At 42.8% G+C, this 12,723-nt stretch overlaps 2 protein-coding genes across 2 annotated transcripts in view; one reads left to right on the top strand and one right to left on the bottom strand.

Annotated features, from left to right (window-relative positions):
- The window catches only part of agap3 (ArfGAP with GTPase domain, ankyrin repeat and PH domain 3), a 74,484-nt gene extending 73,894 nt beyond the window's left edge, over nt 1-590 (top strand). The window contains exon 21 of the mRNA XM_061084608.1: nt 366-590. Coding sequence (XP_060940591.1) covers nt 366-590 — 225 coding nt within the window. The remainder of the gene's footprint in view (nt 1-365) is intronic.
- Nucleotides 591-8,408: 7,818 nt separating this feature from the next.
- gbx1 (gastrulation brain homeobox 1) lies at nt 8,409-10,022 on the bottom strand. The gene is made up of 2 exons (XM_061085039.1): nt 9,569-10,022; nt 8,409-8,923 (listed from the first exon to the last, which is right to left on the bottom strand). Exons 1-2 carry the CDS (start codon nt 10,020-10,022, stop codon nt 8,409-8,411), a joined length of 969 nt encoding a protein of 322 aa, XP_060941022.1.
- Between the last annotated feature and the right edge of the window lie 2,701 nt (nt 10,023-12,723).

Raw genomic sequence — 12,723 nt, 5'->3', positions numbered from 1 at the left:
GCTGCCAGATTTTCAAAAATAACTTATATTTCTTTCTGAGACTATATGTAATCTTTTCAAGAGGAATACAACTGTTCATTTCCACAGACCATCAGTCTATGAGAGTCGGGGAATCAGACTTCCAAGTCATTGCTATACATTTCCTGGCCACACTTAAAGCAATTTCTGCAAATTTAATTTGGAGCTTTGTTAAAGACCCGTAGAAAGTTGTGAAGTTTCCCAGTAAACATAGCTCAGGATCCAATGGAAAGGTAACTCCTGTGATCTTAGTTAAGGCATTACTTTTTTCTAATATTCTTAATAAATACTGCTGAAAGTCAAATCTCTCTGATCAACCTTTTACACCCCTCGGTTCTCTCCTGCAGTACGGTGTGGACGTGAAGAGCCGCGACGCTCGCAGCCAGACGCCGCTGTCCTACGCCCGGCGAGCCGGCAGCCAGGAGTGCGCGGACATCTTGCTTCAGCACGGCTGCCCCAACGAAGCGTGCACCCTCACCTTGGTGGCCACGCCCAACATGAGCCGCCGCAACCCCAACATCAACAACAACAACGCCCAGTGCGAGCTCAACCGCAGCATCAGCATCATGTAGGAGGCAGCGAGCGGCCGGCGAGGAAACAGACATTAAAAAAACAAACCCTGCACCCCCCCTTCCCCCTTCCCCCCCGTCTCTTTCCAGTACTTCCTCCTGTTTCACACTGTGTAACCCAGAGTCAGCAGCGACGGAGAGATTTCAGGAGTAACGGACTCATTGTTAATATTCCCCCACGCTGGCAGGAGTGGGTCCTGTGACGATCGGACATTGTACATTGTTTGTTTTATATTGTTATTTTGTAATTGTTTTGTTAAATTCACTCAATCTTGGTCTGAAACGATCACGATGAGCTTTAAAGCTTTATGTTCTTCAAGCGTCAACCAAACAAATGACTTACTTTGGCATTCATACCTACCCTACGAAAAGCATTTCCTTAATGCTTGAACATTTCCTTTCACGTCTTCCCCTCTTGCAGCGTGAGCTGATTTTATAATGAGCGCAAATGAGAAACTTCCTTCAAATTTTCAAGCCGAGGCATAATAACATGAAACTGTGAGGAATAGTTTTCGCGGTGACAAAACACTGATGTGGGAAGGAAACTAAATCTTCCACCATATCAATGGCTGTTGCAGCTTTTAGTAATGATGCATGGCTTCAACACGGCTATCAAACTCTTGACATACTATTCATATACAAAGGCAAAGCAATAATAGCCGAAGAGTCCAAATGATTGAGAATCTTAATGAGTCCGGATCATCATAAAGAAGTTGATTGCAGCGTTCCTACGGGGTGAAAGTGAGTCATTTCCTCCGCCACCCTTATCATGATCCTCCAGTAAAAATGTCCGTGACTATAAAGGAATTAAGGGGCACGATGTTTTATGACCATCGAGCCACATGGCTTTGTGAGCGAGCCTCTTCAATCAGAATGCATTCAAATTCAAGAGTTTGATTGAAACTGTGAAATTGCACCATTATCATGTCTTTTTTGGAGTAATTTTTTTTCGATTGACCAGATTGTGTTGATAATTGTTTGACACAGATTCGTGCGATTTCAAAACCATGAGCGTACTGGAATATCCTTTCACCTCCCGTGGCCAAAGGCTGTGAACCTGCTACTCCAGAGTGCGTTTCCTCCATTATTGCTGTGAAATACATATGTGGTACTTATGTGTGTACGTACTGTACGACACGTGTGTGCTTTGCGTCTTCGTCGTCCGTGATCGTGTGCAGCCGAGGGAGCGACTGGGCATTTCTGTTCGTAAACTCTGGAGAAAGGACACTGGAGAGAAGACTGCAGTGAAGAGTTGGGAACATAACTGTGTTTTAATGTACAGACCTCTGTAAAAAAAATAAGTAGTTCTTGTTCCATCACCTTATTCCTTATAAGAACAGTTTAAACGTACTCTGACTTTTAGAAGTAAGAAGCTACCCTTCCCTTCCCCTTGACCCTGTGTACCCCCCCCCCCCCACCCTGAGAGCCTGTCCGCCTAAAGCAGAACTCCCTGCTCCCTGCAACAAGATGCATTCAAGTGACGGAAACCAGAGCGACATTTAGGGATTAGAATGACTTAAGGAGGTTCATAGAGCGAAGTAATTAGTTTGACCCTGTGTGCATTAATGCAAATGGACAGTATTCCACACACACGATAAGCCCGTTCATTTAGTAAATTAAGACTTTGGCACCTCAGTGAAATCAGGTGTTAACACTACGTCTACAGTGTGTTTTCCCATATTTGTTGAACTGCCTTTTTTTAAAGTTTCAAACCTTCTTGATTTGCTCAGTTTACAAAGGCAGGATGTATGTTTACGTTTTTGTTTACAACAAGAAAATGAAAATGAATCAGTGGTGCTCAATACAGACCGATGTTGAAAATGTGGAATTAAAGGTTTTGGGGGGAAATGTGCTTTAATTAGCTTTTTCCCAAGAGTTTAATTAGAAGATTGACACCACTCTCATGTCTGTATTTAAAGAGCTGGAGGCAGGAAGCATTATTCCTGAAATGATCCGATTAAAAACGTTATAGAAACAACTGCAAATTCAACCATTTACCTTTTGAATATACCTGAACCATACCTGTGGTACCGGCCTTATTTCTGATCTGTACTTGACTCGATTTCAAGTACATTTCCGTGTAGGAGATTATTTGAGGGGAGTTTTAAAGTGTACAGTGATGACTGAACTTTTATTGACGTACTGTAGATGCTGAACAAAAAAAACACTAGAAACTGCCTGTTCTACCCCCAAACACAACATGAAGTGTACATATTAGCTTATTGCCTTTATCTACAGACAAGCTCCTCTTAGAGAAACAAACTGAACTGGTTTTTTGAACCATATTTTAATATGTTGCTTTTGTTTCTCCTTTGGCATATTTTTTAAAGGTACTTTTGTTTGGTCTCAACATTAACTGACCATCTTTGGTACTTGTGTATAATGATGTACATTTGACATATTTATAATGCAGTATGTAAATATCTTTTTTTTTTGGTTCCGTTTTGTTTGAGTTCATTTTCCTATTGTAATTTCCTTTTTACGTTCAGAACGTGAAACAAAGCAAAAGCTAAAGAGTAACTTGTTGTACGCTTGGATGCTTGGCTGACTGTTGACCTATTAATAAACACTCAACGATGTAGCCTTCCCTGGATTTAGGGAAATCGAAGCACGTGTCTTGTGTTGTTCATTCATCATCCATCACGCCCCCGTCGCTTCTGTACCTGATCTACTGAAGCCTAACAGAGGAGGTGAGGCTCTCAAATTAAAAATAGCACCCTCCTTTCAAGAGGAACTGCCATTCCACGTTCTTCTCCCTCTGCGTGCTCCTTTCGTCAGACCTCACCGGATCAAATCTTATTCATGTGGCCCTGAGAGAAAGCAGGTGTGTGTGTGTGTCGAGGTAAGTAAAGCGACCTCTCCACTTCCTGCTCGTGGGACCCCCAACAGTTGTTGAAAGAGGATTTAGATAAAAAGCTGGGCTTAGTGTCAGGCAGCACGACACCGTGGGGAAAAGTGAAAGGTCTCAGTGTTCAGAGGAGTCAAGCCCTCACTAATCCACTTCTTATTTCCTGCTAATCTCGTCTGGGCATATCTTCATCCCCTTCCTCTCTCTGTTGGCTGGCATTGTTTGTGCTTTATTAACCTGGTGTCTCTTTTATTTGGCCTCTTCCTCCCTCGACGCTGGATTGACATTAAGCCACAGTACAAAGAGTCGCGCTTGAAGGAACCAGGAAACTTATTTCAGCAGGAAGCCAGTTGACATCAGTTGGGTCCTGCATGAGCACTTTTCGGCCGTGATTAAAACAGTTTAGGTTAATTCAGATATTTGAGTATTTCTTTTACACTCTGAGCTCTTTTCAGTGGTTTTAACTTGCATGTCAGAATTTGCATTTGAATCAGAATCCGATTATTCCAAATAACAGTTACTTATATAAACAAATAGAGAAATTCTAACAATTTCAAGCTCCTGAAACCTTTCAGGACTTGTAACATGTTTCATCATCCAACCGTCCGACAGACACAGATCAACACATGTCCGATTTTCACTCTCCTTTTGGCTCCGTTTTTGGTCTCCACCATCACCTAAAGGAAATATTTGGCTTTTTGCAGCTAAACACTCCACCAGCTAGATCCTAACTTTATCCGTCTGCCATTTTTTGCTGGACTGGCATTTTCCTCTGAGTTTTTAAATCGTTTCCTTCTCCTGGAAACAACCTTCACGAGAGAGCTGTGGGCCATAAAACTAATACATCGACATTAAACGTGCTAAAAACAATTCACCAGAGTGAGGTGATAATAATCTTGTTACTTTGTCACAAACACCTTTTAATGTGACCCATCGTTAATATCAAAATATTAATTTGTAGCAGCTTTAAGATTTAAGTTAGTGCTTAAAATGCCAGGCCTCGATCACACTAAACTATCCTGATGGCCATTACAGATTTTTTACGCCTCCTGAGAAATATTATCCAAAGGAAAATCTGCCCTGTAATTTATTACCATGCACACGTCTTGGCAGAGCCCCGGCCACTTGTGTTTGTTGTGGCGAGACTAGAGAGCTCGCCTGCACTGCTGTGTGTTTTGATATTTCATCAGGGCCTGCTAAACAGTGAGGAGGGCTCTCCGCCGCCCACCTCTTCTCAGACAAATTGCCTCCAAGATTGCAGAGGTGGGTCTGAGGCTGATGGATGGCTACACAAAGACCTGACGAGACCATATTTGCAAACATTAAATCCATATTTCCATAACATGTAGGCTCTGCTTGGCCACGGGCCACTTTAACAGGCTGCTTAGCAAGCAGTCAGAGACATGACTGTTGTTTTAAGGTGTCGCCGAGCGGTGGCTTGTCTCACATGTTTGTTTCTGCTCGTCTTGATCTGGTTACACTCGCTTCCTGTTTTTTTTCTTCCTTCCATCACTCGTTTAACCTCTTCAACCAGTAATTATATCCACTCCTCTCTCTCCATCTGACCATCTCTCCTCTCCCTAATCCCCCCCAGACCTGAACATCCATTTATCAATTTCAGCTCCATCATGTCTAACCAGTGCATCCATGTTGCACCCTGCCCTTTCTGACGGCCTCAAACCTATGTCTCTCCTCTCATTTCCATATCCTTGAACCTCGAACTAATCAGTGGATTTCGGCACCATCTCTGCCTCTCTTTCTCTCCCCCGCTGCCAACCTGGTTCTCTCCTCCGCCACCATGCTCTCTCCATCCTCCTCTCTCTCCTTTGTTTTACATAAACGCTCTGTTCCCATCAGTCTCTCCCATTCTCCCCCTTTTCTCACTTCTCCCCACTCCCTTTCTCTCTCTCTCTTTCTTTCCCCCGTTGGCTTTTGCCTGCATTTCTCTGTTAATTTGCCTGAGAATGCATTAGCTGTAATGAAGGCTGAGGGCCGAGGGAATCCTCCAGGGTTCCATTAATCATCCCCCCTCAGACAGGCAACCTTGATTACAAGTGGCAAGAAATTCATTAGAGCCGGGCCTCTGACAACTCTTATCTCCGCCACTAGATCTGACTCATTAGGCAGCCAAATTAAAGCTATGATGGCCCTGATGAAACTCATCGCTTGTTTATCTTGTGCGATTTGATGCATCTGCCCATACATCACTGTAGCCGCCACCGTCCGGACCCTCCCAAGAAGTCAGGCCTCCAGTCGGTGCTGAGCAGTCTGCACACTCACACGAGCAGCAAGTAATGAGGTCCCTCCTCTCTCTCTCTCTCTGTCTCTCTCTCTGTGTCTGTCTCTGTGTCTCTCTCTCCAGGTGGGAATGTGGAAATGGTTTAATGTCTTCGCTGAAGAGAATTTCTGATGTTTCCATTTGTGATTCAAGTAGCAAACTGATACAGATGCCGTCTTGAGACCAAATTGTGGCTTTAATGGACGAGAGATTGGTCAAACTTTTATTGAAACAAGAAAATGAATTCAAAAACATACTAAATCTGTAAAAGCTCTTTGTATTCAGTGATTTGATTGCTAAAAAAACACCTTTTCGAGTCAATACATTTACAAATAAGGACAATAATCTCACTCGACTAATCAAACTGAATTGCAATGGTCACCGCTCACATCATCCTGATAATAACAGCCGCCGATGAAGAGAGTGTCTGGGCTGTGTCATGGCTCCTCATTGTCATCTCCTCCACGCAGCTCATGGGGACTGAAATAGCCGCCGCTGCACTCTGGCACGGCGTCGTGGAATTGACCATCTATATTAGTCAGCTCTTGGACCATAATAAAACTTCCAGTGCTGTCTCACATGATCATCACTCCTTGAGTCTCCGTCCGAGTGTCACAGTCCTGATGTATGAGGTGGACAGCAAAATAAACTTTACTACTCATGGGTGTCCGGGTCATGAGGTGTCTGTAAACACTGAGGTCAAACAGAGATGGGAGTAATTCTCATCCGCAGGAGGCTTTAAAGGGATGGTGTGTTTCCTGATTTGTCTGATAATTCCTCCACACTTTAGAAAAATACCAATTCAAGAGTTGATTTAGTAGAATATTAACGTTAATAAAATATTTGAAGAATCATACTTCAACAGAGGTCTGCTGCAGGTTTAAACGTGGCTTGAGGCGTGAGGTTAAAAATGTGGGAATCAAAACCCTCTCTCATCCAAAAGTGAAATTATTCCAACATTAGACGTTTCTGGAAACACTTCAGAGAAACTGTGTAAACCCAGAATCCTGCAAGATGTTAATTTTCATTTCAAGGCGTCTTCTCCGTTTTCCTGTAAGAGGATATTTATGTGGTCAGAGAATGTTTTAGTTACACGTTATTTTAATAATGCTGGTCAGTAATGTTACGTTGCCGTGTAACGTTCCATGTGAATAGGTCAAGGCATTTATTTGTTTATGTCACTTAGTTACCGATGAATAATATAAATAATCATGCAGCTATAGGAAATAGATTTTATATCGATATATGGTTTTTCAAGCTTAAACTCCACAACTGGAAAACTAACATTCTTACAAATATGTATCATATTGATGAAATATACCAAATTTAATGTCATCGTTTATATATTTTTTAATTTTCTTTGAATTCCCAATGAGTATTAATATTTATCAGTATTTATCAAATCAAGTTTGGACAAAATATTGCTTAAATTAACAAATTTACACATGAATTAAGAAATCTCTTGTATCCATAGTGTGATTAACCACAGAAACAACATATTTATCTCAAATAAAATAGCGTTTGAATCCTCGGTAACTTACTGATGAAATTACTGCGGATGACTTATTTGTTGCAGTTAAATATTTTTTTGTTGTCAGATGAGAACAAGCTGCGGTCTGATTGCTCCTGTGTGGTGACTGGGAGAGAAGTTCATCCCAGTGTGTTGAATGTGCTCAGTCTAATGAGGATCCATCAGTCCACTTGAGACAACATGGCCTCCTAAAGAGAAATCAATCACTTCTGCAGACATCATCTGCCTTTTAGGTCCTGATGATTTTTGTGGAGGGGAAGAAAATATTAATATGATTTGATTCACAATCTAAAAACACTCTTAAATTACCACGATGAAGCAGTTTGAATATAAACGATTAAAGTATCATGCATTTTGTCAGGGGAAATAATCTTATTAGAAATATTTTCAGAATGATATTAATATTTACAGTTTTACTTTAAATGTGTTCAATAGTAAAATAACCACCTGATTAAAGTAACTGTTTTAGACTCATTAAATTAGGGTAAAAATAATTCGCTCTGTTCAAAGAGTGCAGGCCACATTTTTAATTTTCACAAAATAAAATAATTCCTGCACATATTTTTCCCAACAAGCACAAAAACAAAAACCTTGTTATTCTAACTAACCTCTCAGTAATAATGATTCAATCTGCATTCAAACGTTCGTATAAAGCGATTTATTAGGTCAATATACTTTACACTTGTCCCTTATTTGTTTGGTCAAAACCTCCTTCACATCTTTTCTTATTTTTTTTCCACATGGAGCTGTCGAAGCTGGATCCTCCGGTCGCCCCGAAACAAAATAAAGTAAAACCTCTTAAGTTACATGCAAATGTGGTTCAACAAATTTACTAAAACACGAAACGAAACTCCAGAATAGTTTCACCAAATGAGGACATGCACATAACCAACAGAACAATTTGGCCCCTACATATAAATACTTAAAAAATCTTTACAGTCTCATCTCATCATAGTGCCCGTTTATATTTACATATTCACACAACAATAAATAAAAAATCATGACAGCATTTTTGCCAAATAATTCATCTGCCTGCGAGAAAATCCTCAGACGAAAAGAACGGAATCCTCCTCATTGTGCTTCATGCGTTCAACAAATCAGTGGAACATATAGAGTCAATGTAAGTGTTTGTTTTTTTCATTATCATCATGAGTATTTCTGAGTTCATGGCCTGGTCCCTTGCTCTATCTGTTGGTGCTGACTCCTCACGGCAAACCTGTTGACGTGCACGGGGATGGGCACCACGATTTTGGGGTTCCGCACCGGTTCTCCTGAGCGGTTGTTGACGTTCCCGGCTTTGATCCGTTTCCACTTGGCCCTGCGGTTCTGAAACCAGATCTTCACCTGCACCTCGCTGAGCTTCAGTGCGTGTGCGATCTGGGAGCGCTCAGTCAGAGAAAGGTACTTTTTACAGTGAAACTCCTTTTCAAGTTCCAGCAGCTGCTCGCTGGTGAAAGCTGTTCGTCTCCTGCGGCTCTTCCCCGCCGAGCTGCCGGGGGGAAGCGCCTCCTGCGAGCCGGCCTTCAGCTTGCTCTTCTGGGTCAGGGAGCCACAGTTGTTCCCGTCAGAGAAGCTCTCGTTCTCGCTGTCCACGGAGCTGTCCTCCCGGTCGCTGCAGGCCGTGTCCGCAGATTTCAGGTCCAGCTTCTCGTCGTCTGAACTGTACAGTTTGGTCTCACCTGAAATGTGCAGGAAAAAAAGAAAGGACACGTTAACATTCATCCAAGAGCCCCAAAAAACAGGATTACGCACATCACATTGTGGCGTTTTGATGTGGCTGGTAAAGATAATAGGTAACACACACTCGTTGAGAAAAATCCATGGAATGTTTATAAAGAGAAACATAAATGGTGAACAAATAAAGGAGCATCACAACTTTGTGTGTGTGTGTAAAAGCAGATTTTAAGTTTTCACTGGTGGCCTTTCCATCATATTTTAAGTGCAACTCAAGAGAAACAAATGTTCTGAAGTTTTCCTTAGCATGCTCTCCTATTTGTTTAGTTTTTTTGTTTAGAAAAATACTTTGATCAACAATTAGAAATAAATCTAATTATATTTATAAATATTTTGATTATAACAATTACTGTCTCCTTCCAAACTTCCACCAACTTCTATCCACAGGATATAAATCGACACTGGGAGTTTTCTCATTAATATTTCGGACATTTCTTTCGAGCAACACTAATAAGACGAGTTTCTCTTCGTTGGATCCTCCCTGGTTCCGCTGCTGCTCGCAGACTTTCTGAGTGTTGGACCAGTGACCTCCGCTCGGAAGCATTTTTACGCACAGTGGACACACCAATGAATCACAAGGCCGATCTTACCTGATATCGTCTGAAAAGTTTCCGAGAAGTTGAGCAGATCGGAGCCCTTGTCGCGGCCGTGCAGCTCCTCGGAGCGCGGACTGTCCTGCTGCCTCCTCGACCCGGGCTCGGCTGCGCTGAGCCGCGGCCCGGGGAGCTCCTGTGGCGGATAGAAACTGTCCGGCGGATCCGAGAAGCTCGGCATGGTCGTGGTGAGGGCGACCATGGAGGGCACCCCCTGTCCCAAGCTGGCGCAGAACGTGTTGGTGAGCCGTCCCGCGAAGGAAGCCAAAGGCGCAAGCGGAGGAATCCCCGAGGTCAGAGGCGAGTGGGACAAACCCTGCGGGATAACCAGAGACCTGTAGGGCATGAACATGGGGTAGCCGGTGTAGAGCAGGTGTCCCGGCCTGGGCTGGGGGGTCCCTATGAGGGAATCGATTGAGAACGCAGTCCCCTGGACCCCGGGTCTGTGCATGTTGCAGGTGGGCACGTTTTTACGCAGTGGAAAAAACTTGGAAGCAGGTGTCCCCTTCCTTCCTGTGCCGCGCGTAAAAACTTTTTTCAGCGTGAGGACGGAGCGTAGTGAAAGTAGATCCTCTGGCGCGGTGTCATCCCTGGGAGTGGAGCTGGTCTCCGGGTCTGTGTGAGCTCTATATGCGTGGGTCAGTGGGGCGCTTTGCCGTGTGCACCCCCCGCTCCGATGCACCTTCTCCCTCTGGTTCGTCACACACACTGAGACGCGACACACACGCTCTCTCCCTTCTCTTGTCTCTCTGCCTCCCTATCACACCTCCGCCCCTCTCCGCTGCACCGCGTGTGTGCGTAATGTGTGCGTAATGTGTGCGCGCAGAGAGAGAGAGAGAGAGAGGGAGGGAGAGAGAGAGAGAGGGAGACAGCGCATTGGTTATAATCCCCAATACAAGAGGGATGAAAAGGGGGAGTTTCCCTAGGGGCTCATCCATCTTCCTCAAATTACGCTTCATTTCCTTATTCAGCCTCTGACTTTTTTGGCCGTCCTGAGAGGCGGTGTGGTTTCCCAGTGGAGACCAAATAGACGGGTCGCACCCCCCTCCTCACCCCTCTTTCTCCTCCCCCCTTTTTTTAAAGCCAGGTTTTCACCATTGACTTGCAAAAAAAAAAAAAAAGAAAAGAAAAGAAAGAAAACGGGTGTGAGAGACTGCTCCAGCCCTTCCCCTTCTATAATCGTTGACCACACCAACCCAATCAGCTATTATTAATTTTGATTGATGATAAGTAATTACTCTGGATGCGAGGGGACGGCGTAAAACAACGGTGGCTTTTGTTGGAATATTGGGGCCGATGGGCATCCGAGTCAGGAGAGGAGGAGAGAGGAGGAGAGAGGGGGTGAGAGGCAGATGTTTCTCCGCTCTCTGTCCTATGCTCCCCGGCTAAAAACAATACGTTTTGGGCCTCAGGGGAGGGGAGGGAGAGAAAAAGGAGAGAAGTTGCTGCAACAATTGTTCCCAGGAGAGAGATACTCCGCGAGAAATTAGATCCACATAAAAGGCCTTAACGCAGAGGTCAACTGCAGCGTGGACACGGACACTCCGGGGCCAAAGTCAAATTTACATGAATTTCCACTTTGTTTCAACTCTTTTTAAAGCACCCATTACCCATCAGCTGCCAATTAAACCCACAATAATTCAATTAACACATTTTCTCCTCTCTTTTTGGAGGAAGAATTATTCAAACCCCTCACGTGTTGGAAAAAGGGGTAAAATCACTTTTCTCCTTTTTCTTTGAGCACTGCTTTTAATCGCAGATCATTTCACCTTTTAAATGGCGATGGGGGCTGATGATGATTGGCCCTATTGAGGCCTGGGTGCCCGAGCTCTCCAGTCGCTCGTCTGATTGCATGAGGACACAAACATATCACCAGCGGCTCTGATTAGCTCTGGAGGACCGGGCTAATTCTCATAATTGCGGGTGACTCCGGCTCCGGCAGCAGCTCCTGTCTCTGATCCACTGGAACCATTCACCCGGCTCCTCTGGCTCCGGTGGCTCATGTTACACTGCTGATCATCTGCTGTCATTTAAACCATTTCACTCGTGGCTTTTGTCATTTTCAACTGGAATTAACGCTGAAAGAGGATTCATAATCTGGATGTGTGTGGATAACTTTCCGTCACATTCCGTAATGAGTGATGATCAATCAGAAGAATGTTCTCATATAAACATTTTAAGTGTTAAAATATTCTAATTCAAAGGATTTATATAAACACGAGGCCTTAAAATAATATTACAATAATCTTAATTCGTACAAAACTAATTTAAACAGATTATAATCCAAAATTAACTTTTTTCGCAAATGATGAGAGATTAGAACAAAATATGTATATTAATTGTTTTATTTTCTCAATTAAATTTTAAATGTTTTATTAAAATCATTTCACTTCACAATGGAAGCATCACAATCTTCCCAAGACGTTTTTATTTTACGATGCTCAAACTTTATATCACTTTTCTAACCTTAAATCTTGCTTTCAAACAAGAGATCATTTTCATTTCTTTTTTTTAAACATATTTTAATCTTGATTTCTTTTTTTTTCCTCCATAAAAGGGATGGATGACGACCAGTGAACATTAAAGAGCAGATTACAAACAGAAGAAGCATGAGAGACGATGGAGAGAAAATATAGTGCCCCAGAAAAAGAAAAGAGAAGAACTGTGACTAGATTATTTAGCCATCGTGGAATATTTTATTTTAAACCTGCATGGCCTTCCTTTGATATAAAACACCACAATCACAATCACATCGGTGGTGATAACAATAATTATTTATGCAAATATTTGATGCCAGTCCCCCATTTAAAAACACATCATTACTCTGTGTATTAGCATTCAACTATATTAATTACATGTATAAAAATGCAAGCCTGTTAGTCTCCTTACTATCAAGAGTAGAAGTAAAAACAAAAAACATTGTGATCTCACAATAAATAAAATATAAAACGGTTGCATGCTCGTTATAGGCAACTCAAGGCTATAGCTCCCTCTTGTGGTGCAAAGGGAAACACGTAGCTGTGCTGATCTGGAATCAAGGTGAGACAAACAAGCAGCTGCTCACATGGCACAGAAAGAAATATTGAGTATTGATGCTTTAGTTTCTAGTGATGAGTGAGTTTTATTCTTTTGTGAATGACCCCTCACTCCTC

The sequence above is a fragment of the Limanda limanda genome, chromosome 13 (assembly GCF_963576545.1).
Source record: "Limanda limanda chromosome 13, fLimLim1.1, whole genome shotgun sequence".
Lineage (NCBI taxonomy): Eukaryota > Metazoa > Chordata > Actinopteri > Pleuronectiformes > Pleuronectidae > Limanda > Limanda limanda.
The sequence above is the reverse complement of the archived record's forward strand: the minus strand, read 5'-3'. Positions and strand labels throughout refer to the sequence as shown.

Bases quoted from the DNA above. Each gene is read 5' to 3' on its own strand.
- gbx1 (XM_061085039.1), bottom strand. From the start codon at position 10,022: ATGCACAGACCCGGGGTCCAGGGGACTGCGTTCTCAATCGATTCCCTC. The intron at 8,924-9,568 runs GTAAGATCGGCC...TGCACATTTCAG, and splicing joins AACTTTTCAGACGATATCAG to GTGAGACCAAACTGTACAGT.